General features: G+C 39.2%; 1 protein-coding gene across 2 annotated transcripts in view; it reads right to left on the bottom strand.

The window, feature by feature from the left end:
- KDM1A (lysine demethylase 1A) overlaps nt 1-14049 on the bottom strand; it is a 50780-nt gene that overhangs the window by 26681 nt on the left and 10050 nt on the right. Inside the window, exons 3-5 of one of the 2 annotated variants that reach the window (XM_045859523.1) lie at nt 7859-7918; nt 3250-3383; nt 431-509 (exon numbers count right to left, since the gene is read on the bottom strand). In XM_045859523.1, coding sequence (XP_045715479.1) covers nt 431-509; nt 3250-3383; nt 7859-7918 — 273 coding nt within the window. The remainder of the gene's footprint in view (nt 1-430; nt 510-3249; nt 3384-7858; nt 7919-14049) is intronic. The other variant, XM_045859524.1, reaches the window with a different exon arrangement.

Here is a 14049-nt window from a genome sequence, read left to right as displayed (position 1 = left end):
TCAAGAATGACATTCCATTACAGGTGAAGTGAAAGTCAAAACCAACCCTTTTTAGTGTAGTACTGTGCTCATTTACTTGGGCAAAACCTTTACAGGATTTCGTGGGTGGCAAGTGGGAAGTGGGAAAGCCAGAGACCCGGTCAACAGAACGCCAACATAGCACTCCACAGATTAACGCTGGACACGGGTCTGGGGACATTATCAGCCATCTCTTGAACTCACTCATCTGCCAATGCCACTTAAAAACCAGGAAAATAATTACAAACATACAAAATAGCTTTTCTATAAGGCTCATTTTTGCACAGTACAAGGTGAAATAAGAGAAAATATGAATCAAAAAGATTCATTACCAAGGAACCATGGGGATCCTGGAAGGAAATATCAATGTTCGCAATCTAGTCCAACACCAGTGGCTGAACACATGACTTACTGTTGTAAGGTGCTTCCAGCTGTTGTAGAGTAGCCTCAAAAGTTAGCTGTATCTTTGGATTATCCAGCCACAACTGCAACTGTATGTAAATGATAGAAACTGCATTTCATACAACTAGATTTACACCATTTGACCACTGTAAAATATCCTTTTAACTTTTAAGGCCCCAAAAGTGGACTTTTCTTTTCACTGAAAACAATGAGGGTTATATTCCTGACAGAGAAACTAATGAAACACAAAACCATTCCAAATGAGCAAATTACTGAAGAAACTGGGAGATATTTAACCTAAAAAAGAAAAAACAAACCCCTAGTAACTTGCTGAGATCACAAAGCTAGCTGCAGGCAGGGAGCAACTAGGATTTAAACCTGGATTACATGACTCCAGAGACAGTGAGTAGGTAAAATCCACAAAAATCAAATTATCACTTACATATACAGAGGAGGTGAAAAAAGAGATGCCAAGGGAAAAACTCCTCAGCTTTTGGTTTGCACAGCTAAGTAAGTCAGTATGCTATTTACTGAAAGAGAAGATAATGAGTTTAATTCCAAGACAACCAAGCCCTGGTCAGGTAGCTCAGTTTGTTAGAACACTGTCCCTATACACCAAGGTTGCGGGTATGATGCCTGGTCAGGGCATGTATAAGAATTGACCAATGAGTGAGTAAGTAAGAATCGACCAATGTTCTACAATAAGTGGAACAACAAATGATGTTTCTCTCCCTCTCTCTCTAAAATACAAGGCAGTCATGAGGAAACTGGGGATCTGAGGAGAGAGTTATGGTCTACAGCAATTTGCGGGCGACAACTGACGCCCAACCCAAAGTATACAGAGGTGGGGTCCTGGAGGAAAAACAGGAGACAGGAGAGACCTTAAGCAACTCCAACGAGTTCACATAATGGCCAGCTGCTCCAAGGATGAGCCTACAAAGCAGTCAGAGACAATGACCAGGGAAGCAAGAGAAAGACCATAACACTATATTAAGCTAAGGGAGTAGCGTGTTTAAGAAAAAAGGAGTGTGGCTCAGTGGACTGAGTGCCAGCCTGCGAACCAAGGGGTTGCCTGTTTGATTCCCAGTCAGGTCACATGCCTGGGTTGCAGGCCAGGTCCCCAGTAAGGGGTATATGAGAGGCAACTACACATTGATGTTTCTTTCCCTCTCTTTCTCCCTCCTTTCCCTTCTTTCTAAAAATAAAATAAATAAAATCTTTAAAAGAAAAAAGGAGTGGCCATTTACTTTAAATACTGCTGAAAAAGCAGTAAGATGAGAAGTGAAAAAATAAATACTGTGGTACAATCAATGGGCTCTAACATTTTCCCTTCAAACTGAATATATATCTTCAAAATGCAAGACCAACTACACCACCAGATTTAAGCCTTAACTAAAACCTAACAAAGACTGTTCCATACACGAGTTTCAACGAAGAAGAAATCTGGTCACGTGTAAATAAATCCAATTAAGAAATATAAACAAATTCAAATGCATCTCTACTTCTCTCTGGGGCCACTGTCAAGAGGAAATGGAATTCCTCAAGTGCACTCCGGGCCCAAGCTCCTCACCCCCGAGCATGAGCCTCCTTCCTCCTTCCACCCTGTGAAACGACGCTCGGGCCATCAATGAACACTGCCCTCAGATGAAACAGAGAGAGACAATTTTGTCTTAAAAAATCCACTTAGATTGAAATGTGGATATGCTATACACAGATGTAGATTCAACTACAGGCCGAATCAGCCTCAGAAATACAAAGTAAGATTTTCCACTCACTTTTTAAAAACCTGTCTTTTCTTCACAAAAGAGAACCACTATCATGTACTACAAAAACCCTGTACAAACCTACCAATCACCGCTCTAGCTAAGCAATCCAAATTTAGCAATAATTTTGCAGTCTAACAGCCAAAATAAAAAAGTTAGTGGTGGCTGAAAAGGAGAAATGTTAAAATCACATCTCTGAACTAAATTTAAAGTAGCTAAAAGGATAACATAAATTTGCTTATCATCCTAGAGTACAACGAATATGTTCTGAATAGTATCTTGCCCTCCTCTACGGTTAAAGAACTTCTGATACATAAAGGACATGAAAGAAAAATTCACGAAGAAATATAAACAACTAATAAATGTGAAAAAGCAGTAAGTCTAAGTAGTCCAAGAAATGGAAAAGAAATGAAATAGATTTGTTTTATTACAGCAGCACAGATTATCATTGTTTTAGCAAAACAAAACAGGAGCAGGTGGGAGTGTCACCTGGTTCAGCCTTTTTGGGAAGCGATCTGGCAACGTGTATCAGAACTTAAGAAGTGTTCGTGCTTCTTAACAAGGTCGTTTTCCTTCTAGAACTCTATCATAAGGAAATAACATAGAGATAGAGTAAAAAATATAAAAGTAGGCCAGAGCTCAATAATTATATGGCAAAAATGGACATTTAATGTCCAACAGTTAATTAGGACTCAATGGTCAGACAAAATATTATACAGACATTAAAATCAATTGCTCAGCCAGAGGAGGAGGTTGAACCAGGTGAGTAGAACAGATGAACAGTTTCTCTTATCCTGAGACGGAAAGACGAAGTGATTATTTTAAAAGTGTTTTTTTTTAATGTGTAGAGATTCTTGCTGTGTTTATGAGGTTATGAGGAATGAAAGGATCCAAAGAATGAGAGCAAGTAGGATCTCAATTTTGTAAAAACAAGAATTATACACACATCTTTAAAAATACCTAAAGGAAAAAAAAAACTAATTTCTAACAATGGTTCTCTCTTTTCCTCATATTCTCTATAAAAGTGATATGCACTTTTTATAATGAGGTGGGAAAAGGAACTCACGGTGCGGTTCCTAATGAACAGAAAGACCTTCTGGGTCTGCTGCGGCCCGCTGATGATGTCCGGGAAACAGGCGGCCTCCTGAGAGGTCATCCGGTCGTGGGGAAGTCGGCTCTGGAACGCTGCGCCCTCCACACCTGGCAAAGAAAGCAAAGGACTCCTGGGAAAAGTGCAAGCGAATACAGAGTCAGGGACAGTGATTAGGCCTCAGACTCCTTTCTGGCCTGAAGAACCTCTGTGAAGCTTTGCTTCATTCATAGTCTACTCTCACCTCCTTTAAAAAAGGTTGCTCAAAAGCTAAAGTACCCCTATAATTTAGTTGCTCTTTTGAGCTTAATATTCCAAAATTAGAATTTACTGAGTGAAACAATATACTTTATAAAACATAACAAGGCACTGAAATATTTTTTGTTAACAAAATAAGTTTATAATGTTGGAAAATACACTAATTAAAATTAGTATCATTGGCAGTCTACAATAAATTTTAAAACTAAAGAACCAGAATAAAGGAAAAATATAAGATCAGAAAGAAAGAAAGGCTACAGAGTGAAAAACACAAATCACCTGCCCTCTTTAAGGATTAGAGGAAGGAACATGAAGATGAATTTAAGATTTAATAACCAGCAGTACGAAATACACAATGTCATCAATGGCACCATCCATTAGTTCCCATAATTCAGTGCTGGCCAGCAGTGAGAGAAGTTAAGCAGACTACAATGATGAGACAGAAGAAAGCAAAGGATTTACCTTTTCTGGCAGAAACATTAGAAATAGCTCACCACATATTGCAAGTAAAATATGTTAATGCCTTCACTATATAGTACATACACATGTAATGGATACAAGGTCTATCCAGAAGGTATCCAGCCATGTAATACGAAAAATGGAGAAATTTACTGAAGAAGATACAAGATAGAGGAAACACTGTACATAGGACAATGACGCCTCAGTCCCCTTCAAAGTAGGCACTTTCGGACCTCACACAGTTCTCCTGATCGCCACCAGCTGCCCCACTGAATTTTCCTAAATTCAGTGACAGTTTGAAATCTGTTCTCTTTCAAAGATGATTTCAGTTTTGGGAAAAGCCGGAAGTCACAGGGCACCAAATCTGGGCTGTAGGGAGGCTGAGTCATCTGGGTGATTTGATGTCAGGCAAAAAAACTCTGCACAAGTCGTGATGCGTGAGCAGGCACATTGTTGTGATGGAGCCGCCAACCAGTTGCCCACAGCTGTGGCCTTCTGAATCATCCGAATAGTTTCCGTGGAGGAATGTTCAAGCTTAATGCAAATTCTGATGCAGATTCGTCGCTCTACTCTCAGTCACTTTGAATAGGAGGGCCACACAGGACACATGCTCAGTCAACGGCGTCAACTGCTCCCACTGACAGTGCAGTGAAGTCATCACTGTTCACGCATGTGCATTCCAGTCCACTCTCCTTGGCTGCCAGGTTATATCAATGTTGCGCAAATGGTTCTCGTTATATTAACAATGGCTGGACTTTTTCCAGATAGACCTTGTATATATGTATCTCATATTCTATAAGTAAAATACATGTTATTTTGAAACTCTTTAAATTGGGTATTAAATTGATGTTTTTATATGCTGGGAGTTAAGTACAACTTTATAAGATGTCCTTAGAAATACATTTGCATATATTACTTGTATTTCTAAGATCACTTTATGAAAATATACTTAATCGCCAGCTTATGAAATATCAAAACACAATTTACAGAGTTTCAAAATTTAATACCATTGAAATAATTATATATAAGTAACGAAACAGGTACCAGATATCCATATTTAATTATTTTAAAGAGTTAAGAAGCTGGAAGCACTGATAATGAAAGCAAAATTCAAGGAAAGGCATTAGTAAGATTAGGAGCTCAAAAAGAACCAGGCAGTTCGAAGCTGTGGCTGAGAAACACAGCTAAGCCACCTAGGTGTCTCACAAAGACTCCCAAACACGACACTACCTAGAAAAAGCAGCGGCCCTTGAGCAAGGCGCCTAACACTAAAACGGGCCACACGCGGAGAAGCGCTATCTTGGAGACAAGGAGAGAGGCCTATCTAGCAGGTAAGGAGGGCGCAAGCACTGTGTTCAAGTTACCAAATCAAATCAACAATCCTCACATTTAATGAATCCCAACCTAAAATTAAAGAAAGTCAGGACAGTTCATTATTCCTACAGAAAAACACCACCAGTAAAAGCCCTATCGCTGAGGGTGGGGCATGAGACTAAGGCAAGGAAAGGAGAAACGCTGACCGTCGGGACACAGGCTATTCTCAGTCACGTGGGATCCTCGGACACACTGCAAACTCTAGCATCGCCACCTTCCAAAATGCAGTCATGCTGAAAGCGCAACTACCCTTTCCAACCGTCTGACGGGCTCAACCATCCTTCGAAACAGCAACGTAGTTAAATTATTTAAGGGAATAACTGAGACCTTTCTGGATAGATCGACTCTAGAGGCAGAGACGGGGAAGAGGAGAGGTGAAGACACAGGCCTCCTGTTCCGTGAAATCACTCCCCACCACCTGAGTCTGATGTGATAAAAGCAGTAGCTTGAGAAGAGTAAGGAAACAAATACAAACATTAACAGAGAAGAAAAGAAGGCCTCCATGAGAGTTATATGCTTTTCTCCCCCAGTAAAGTAGATAAATTAACTAGGTTTCTAGCTAAAGAGTGAAAACAAAAACCTGATAGGATCTACATATAAAAGACTACTTAAAATCAGTAAATTATAGACATGCCACATCCAGTCCTATAATAGTTTAAAAATAAAAAGAAGAATGAGGAAAAGGAGAGAAAAGAAAAAAGAAAGGAAAATCATATGATTTCTTATGCTTTAGATGTTTCATTTTCAGGGTTAAATGCACACTTTAAGTGACTCTATTAGGGAAGGGTGTAATGAATAGTCTGTGCCTAAGAAACAAGACCTGTGGGTTCCCACTCCCCCAACTGCTGGTGTGACCCTGGTCGAGTCATTTACCTTCGTTTCAGGTCCTAATCCATAAAATAGGGGAGACACAATACTGTTTGTCCTGGAAGCTACACAAGATGACCTCAAGTTCCCTTCTCACTTTTAAGACTTAGAATGTATATACCAACTGGATTTGGATTTTAAAAAGTCAAGATATGATCCTGGTCCCAAGACACTCATGAGGGTCATTTGGTTTTATTAAGAGAAGAACGTTGATTACTTATAAGCATGTTTCTAATGCTGACTAATCATCACACAAAAGCATGCTTCTGAACATGACAAAGATCTGAGGGAAGATCTTAAAGCGTTCAGAATAGTCACCGCCATTCCTGGAAACACTTAAAACTCATGTCCCACTAATATTAAGTCCATAGTGTCACAGTTTTATATGAAAGTTTGCTTTTGGCCTCAGCAATACAATGTACTGTTTACTAAAGCGAAAGGAAAAACTTATTCACATAAAAACAAAACAAAAAGCATCAAGAAAACAATTTATTTCTTCAAGATTAAATCTCGAAAGGCTATCCCTGCCCCTCAACAATTCCATGCGAGATCAGGTGTGCATCCTTTGACGGAAACCATTCCTGAAGGTCTGACTCTGAATGAGGATTGTAACTCCTCTACGATAGCCCTGTGCTGGTTATCAACAGCCAGCCCTTGGACTAGCGTTTACAGAAGTCTGTTTCTAACACTCTGGATCCTCTCTTTACTAGTTTCTGTATTAACACTGAACTATCATTTGTTCCGAGAGAGTAAAATACAAATACTCCCTGGACCTGCCGTACACAAACTACAACAGGCAAATAATTTTACAGTAGACTTAACAGTTGAAAAGTGACAAACTCCAAAAATAAAGTAATACCTATTCCAAGTCTATCAAAATGTAAAACCAGCCTCGACACTGGAACACAACACATTCTTTAAGAGGCAAAGGATGAAATCCACACATACTACTTTGGATTCCTGGACCAAACTGTTAACTGTTCCAAATGGGCCCTAAAAATCATTTAACCCTTTATTTTTTCCTAGAAGTAAAAATCTCATAGATTGACATGAAAATAAAGAGCATGTTGAGCAGACATTTTTAAAATTTAATTTCCATGTGAGAAACAAAATGTTTAAACTGCAAAATAATTAAACTAAGTAATGTTGATTGAAAAAAATTTACCCAACTCTATGTAACAACCACTTCTAAAAAGAGTCACTTGCCTGCATTAATTCCTTACTTGTCCTAGAATGCCTGTTCTTTTTTTTGTTTTTGAAGAATTTCAGCCTATGGATTCTCCTCTGTGTATACAATTATATTACTTTTTAAAGGTCCCATGACTCCTAACTCTGTATTTTATATCATGTTTACTGTTACTATAAAGGCTGTTGGGAAAAAAAAAAAGTACCCGCCATCTCCTTCCAAACACAAAGAGCGGAGGGCTGAGACCGGCCTGAGGACTTCAAAAGGTTTGCTTGCCTTTGTCCTGGCTACACTCTCCTAGCGCTACCCTGTCCTGCGGGTTCAACTTCCCCTGCGCTTCTGGCTAAAATGTGGGCACCACAGCCAAAAACACTCGCAAGCATCGATCCCTGACTTGGCGGCTCTTGCTACTAAGTGGCAAGCATCTAACGCCACCCTCACCTGATGCTTGGCCGTCTCCATACCCTCCAGAACTGTCGTCTTGAAGTCCTCCTGCTTGCCCTGTGGAAGGAAAGAGGAGAACTCAGGGACCTTACTCCATAAATTGAGATAATATCTGGACATAAAGGCCTAATAGTTGGCGACTATCGAATTCACCACCAACTAGTAAACCCATATTCAGAGAGCTCCTTCTGGAATCAAGGCCCAAGAAATCACATCATAGTCTTCAAAATTCCGATCAGGAAACTTCAACTTGACACACTGATTCTTGCTGAAAGGTAGAACAAAGTACATAGTTTCTAATCACTATGTCCTTGCTGCCAGTCTTATTTAATAGTCAAGGTGGGATTGGGGGTGGGGGAGGGACTCCCAACGTCTTTTACTGCTTGTTGCCAGACCGAGAACGGGTGGGAGACACGGGCTCTAGGACCTGAAGTTGCAGCAAGCCAGCATCCCCTCAGTGTCTCTTTATCTTTCTGTCTAAAAAGAATACATAAGATGAGAAGTAAAAGACTTTTAATTTTAATGAAAAATTCTCCCCTTGACTTCAAAGCAGGATATGTAACAAAATAATCCAGTTCCAAAAAAAGCTGTATTTACTATACACACTAGACAATGCGAGATCTGAACGTCAGTGATTTCTTAGTACAACTTTAAAACACACCGTAAGATGCCATGCTGTCATATGCCAGGTACCGCAGACAGACAAACAAGGCAGGCAAGATCTTGGGGACTTCACAATAAGCCTAAGAAAATTTCCTCACTGATTAATGCGTAGAAAGAAATAACTTCAAGAAAAGTATCATAGCTTGAAAATCCAATCTGAGAAAGTCAGAATAGGTCATCTTCCAGACTCTTCCAAAAGCTGTCACCAAGACGGATGCCAGGATCCTCTTAAACTCCTAGCCACCTAGGAAATTTACACCACAAAAAAATGCAGTGTGATCTTTGGAAGACATGAAAAGACCACCTCCCAATGATCTAAAAACTACACAGGCTTCATGTAAACATTTTATTTTAAAAGAATCTCAACTAGACAGCAGATTAATTATTCTACCATTCGAGTTAAAAGGAATAGTGAAGTGACACTAACACAGCACCGTTACTGGTCTGTGAGTCTCAAAACGACAACTTTGTCATTAAGCATATAAAAGTATTTGGATAGAAATGATTTTTGACAGCGTAAGAATGTAATGCTAGAAGGTATGTGCTCTGCTTTGAAGGTAGGATAGACTCTCATTCTAAAATTATCTCACTACGCTCTATCCTGAAGGATCCTTTAGGTTCTAGAAGGTTATGCTTCTCAAAGAAGGCACAAGGCATGAGATTTGTCATTTAAAGCCTTTGGAAAAGGGCATTTAATTATGAAGAGATGATTCCAATTATATAATCCAATCTGCAACTTATCTTGAAAGCTCAGTCCCTACACTTAAAATTTTACTTTTAGAGTTTAAATAAACAATGTTCATTCTCCCCTGGCTGGTGTAGGTCAGTGGACCGACCATGGGCTGTGAACCAAAGGGTCACCAGTTCGATTCCCAGTCAGGGCACATGCCTTGGTTGCGGGCCAGGTCCCCACTACAGGGCACGTGAGAGGCAACCACACATTGATATTTCTCTCCCTTTCTCTTCTCTTCCCCTCTCTCTAAAAATGAATAAATAAAATAATAAAAAATAATTCTTTAAAAAAAGTTCATGCTTAGTAACTTCTGGATTTGTTCATTAAAAAAATCAAAGTTAAAAAAAATGTTGTCATTATTTTGTTTGGTTCCAAACAGAACCAAGGTAGATCAGAAGACTGAACTGTATTTTATAAAGGGAAGAGAGGAGCTCAGAACAAAAATACAAATATGGTTTCCAAGAATAACATTTAGGCATTAGGAATAATACAACTTCTGTCTCTCAAATTTTATTTCCTAGCTTGGAAAAGAATAAAAGCAATGTCTTGTCATGAAGGCATCTAACCACTTATAAAAATAAATAAAAGCAAAAACCTCTTTCAAGCCAGCCATTAAGTCTGAATTATTTTATCCTTCCTTCTATCATTTTCCTTCTTTTCCCACTATTTGCCATGCAATCTGCTAATCAGCTTATTTTAACCTACCGGTAGTTCTTGACTGAGTTTTTTTTTTCTTTCTGTCACTGGTACTTTAAATAGAAATATGGATATTTCTTACCCCGATTTACATGTTCAAAAGATTAACAGGTTGCTCTTTCACAAACTGGCAGGACAGCCTTTTTATAAAGATACGGTAATTTGGTAAAAGATGTAGGAGACCTATGAAAATCCAAAGTATTACTTAGGCAGAGAAATAGGAGAAAACCAAGTAAGAAGTTGATATAAACATGTGAGAAATAAGTGAAAACCAAACAAAAAGGGCTTAATATTAAGCAAAGGAATAACAGATTTATCTCTCGACTCAGTGAAGGTTTATAACATATCTTGAAGTAAAGATGAGGTTGCTTTTTTCCCTCTAATCATAACACGCTCATAAGTATTTTGAGGGTCCCATTTCTCTAAAGACATCATCTTTATTACTGGTATGCTAGATCAACTCTTCAACACTTTCTTAAAAACAGCACACAGACAGCCCTAATGGGTGTGGCTCAGCTGGACGGGCACCATTCTGCAAAGTGAAGGGTTGTCAGTTCAATTCCCCGTCGGGCACATGCCTGGTTTGCGGGTTTGGTCCCCAGTTGGGGCGCATAAAAGAGGCAACTGATCCCATGTTTTTCTCCCTCCCTTCCCCTCTCTCTAAAAATAAATAAATAAAATCTTAAAAACAAACAAACAAAAAAAAGCACACATACAAACATTTGCAGCTAACTCTCCACCCAGGTAGTGCCTCAGATCAAAACATATAAATATGCTATATTTGTTTGCTCTTTGGGTCTTTCCAGCCTAGGACTCTGCTTCTGACAGTGGCACAGTGACACGGAACAGAAGGCAAGTATGGTTATCTTTTATGAGTTCAAATTAAAAATAGAAAATGAAAATATGCAAAAACGTTTTTGGTTTTTATTTATTTTTGGTTTAAGTATATTTTATTGATTATGCTATTACAGCTGTCCCATTTTTTTCTCCCATTTCTCCCCCACCACCCTGCACCCCTTCTCCCACCAGCATCCCCCCACCTTAGTTCATGTCCATGGGTCCTACATATAAGTTCTTTGGCTCCTCCACTTCCCATACTATTGTTAACCTCCCCGTCTATTTTGCCATTTGTGCTTCTTATTCCCTGACCCTTCCCCCCATTCTTCCCCTTCCTCCTCCTTGTTGAAAACCCTCTATGTGAGCTCCATTTCTGATTCTTTCCTGTTCTAGTTGTTTGCTTAGTTTATTTTTGTTTTTAGTTTCAGTTGTTGATAGTTGTGAGTTAGTTTGTTGTCATTTTACAAGAGCAACTTTTTACTATCACCTTGATCTTGGCATCTCTTTGCAGACTTCCTTTTGTTTTCATCCCCCCGTCGCTCATACACACGAGTGCACACAGTGAAATGTAAAGAAGAGATCCTTAATATAGGTTATCTGTGCCCATTTTCTCCAAACTGGAAATGAAATCTTTTTGTTTTATCTTACATAGCAGCCTTTCAGTTGTCCTCCAGTAAACCTTCTGCAGACCTGTTAAGTAATTCTTGAATACTTAAGTATTTTAGTTATAGTCACATTACTGGATCTTTTCTCGTCTTGATTCAAATTCTTAAGATACCACTCTTCCAGAATCTTAAAAGAAAGTCTATGATTACTTTCAAATACTTTAGTTGGCAAGCATGGGTGTTAGGATCATTAGTTTGTTTTCTCAGGAACATACCGACCAGCAGGTTCACATTTTGACTAGTTTCTTGCAATCACATTCAAATGGCTGGGTGGCTTGGTTGGTTAGAGCATTGTCCTGAGCACCAAAATGTTATGGGTTCCATCCCAGCCAGGACACACACCTAGGCTGCAGATTTGATCCCTGCTCTGGAGCATACAGGAGTCAACCAATCAACGTTTCTCTTTCATACCTCTCTCTACTCCCCCCACCCCAAGAAAAATCAACAAACATATCCTTGGGAGAAGATTTTTTTAAAAGAATATTTTTTCTTCTACTTCTATTTATATGTACATTGGTGTCTTGTACTAAGCTATAAATGATCTGACAGTGGGGACTATGTGTTGTATAGTAATACATACATATTAGTTTATTTATAGTTATCTCTCAAAATAAAAAAAATTGTGTTGAACTAATCTTGATGACCTTATCATCCTGTCACATTTTTTTTCTCAGTCCTCCAATAAGTTATTCTGGAACACAGTTCCAAATCAAAACACTATAATGATACTGTATGCCCCCCCCCCCCAAAAAAAAAGGGCAAGAAAATTAATCCTAGGTCTGTTTTTTAAATGTATGCATCATACCTCTTATAATGAGAACACAAATGACTTCAGACACTTATCTGACACTAGTGGACCAAAATGGCAATATAAACAATTCTAGCAGGAATGAATTTCCCAAAAACTTGTAGTAAATCTACAAAAGAAGGTCTCCTACTGGGTATGAGAGTGTAACAGCATTCTATCTTTCCCTTGGAGGTAATCTGAGTCAACTGTCAGGGAACCCGAAAGCTACTCCTGCTCTCCTACTGCAGGCACCTGCAGACAAGGCGAGAAAAAAGCCTGGAACAAACCACTTGAGAAACAGCTTATAGCATGACGAAAAAATGATCCACCTGAACTCTGTGTAACTATGCAATACTGCCCAGCCCAGCACTCGTACAGACTATATGCCAGTACTGACTGCCTCACCGGGGAGATGAGGGCGCCTTATGAAACAAGAACTACAGAAACGTTAAGGACTGCTCTTCGAGGAAGACGCCGTTGCCGCTGAAACAAAGCGCTGTCTTGTCTGCTCCTGCTCCTGACTCACCGAGGCTCCTGACTCACGGAGGTTTGCTCTGGCGGAGGAACAAGCCAAGGAACAAGCCGATCAGGAAGCTGCACTGCAGCAATGGCTTTAAAAGACACCGGAAAGACACCTGTAGAACCAGAGGTGGTGATTCACGGAATTAGAATTAGGATTAGAATTACTCTGACCAGCCGCAAAGGCTTTGGAGGAGGTATGTGCTGACTTGATCAGAGGCGAAAAGAATCTCAGAGTGAAAGGACCAGTTCGGATGCCTACCAAGACTCTGAGACTCACTGTAAGAAAACCCCCTGTGGGGAGGGTTCTAAGACGGGGCTGGCTTCATGTGAGGATTCACAAATGACTCGCTGACTTGCACAGCCCCTCTGAGATTGTTAAACAGATTTCTTTCATCAGTATTGAGCCAGCAGTCAAGGCTGAAGTCACCAATGCAGGTGCCTAAATCAACCTTTTTAATAAACTATCAGTTGTTTACACACACACACATACACACGCGCGCGCGCACACAACTGTACAAATATTGGAACTACTGATTTTTTTCTTTTTAAAGTAAGGAAATCCATGTTAAATTCTTCTTTGGTCAAATTCTATCACACCAAGCTCCAAAGGACAGTCCAAAAGATTCTGTCATTCAGATTTTTGTTTTACCGAATAAACAATTCATTAAATTTTTGGTCATTGATCTTTTATTATGTGGATAATTTCATGATATCAGTGTTTGTAATTAAATTTTATTGAATTTAAAACTAAATTTTTTTACTCATACACATACATTTTGTGTATTTTTTATAACTTAGTATTTTTACTAACTCAGGTTACATCTCCTTTTATGTGATTTAAAAAAAAATACTTTCAACCTGTAGTATGACTATTATATGAACAGAGACCCCAAATTAAAACCACACCAATTTCTGCCCTGGTTGGTGTGGCTCAGTGGGTTGGGCATCATCATGAAAACTGAAAGGTTGTCAGTTCGATTCTAGGTCAGGGCACATGGCTGGGTTGTGGGCCAGGTCCCCAGCTGGGGGCGTGCAAGAGGCAACTGGTTGGTGTTTCTCTTGCACACTGATGTCTCCCTCCCTCTCCTGCTCCCTTCCTTCCCCTCTAAAAATAAATTTAAAAAAATAAATAAAATCTTTAAAACACACACACATAAATTTCTGTCATACCAATCTCTCACAAATGATTTCTATAATTTGTTTACTAGCCTATATCTCTTTCAAACACACATATCCAAAATTTCCATGCAAAACAGAAGAGAATAGGTACTTCCTTTGTTTATAT

This window comes from Phyllostomus hastatus, unplaced genomic scaffold (genome assembly GCF_019186645.2).
Source record: "Phyllostomus hastatus isolate PE091 unplaced genomic scaffold, TTU_PhHast_1.1 phas_scaffold_182, whole genome shotgun sequence".
Taxonomy (NCBI): domain Eukaryota; kingdom Metazoa; phylum Chordata; class Mammalia; order Chiroptera; family Phyllostomidae; genus Phyllostomus; species Phyllostomus hastatus.
This window is presented reverse-complemented; position numbering and strand designations above follow the sequence as displayed.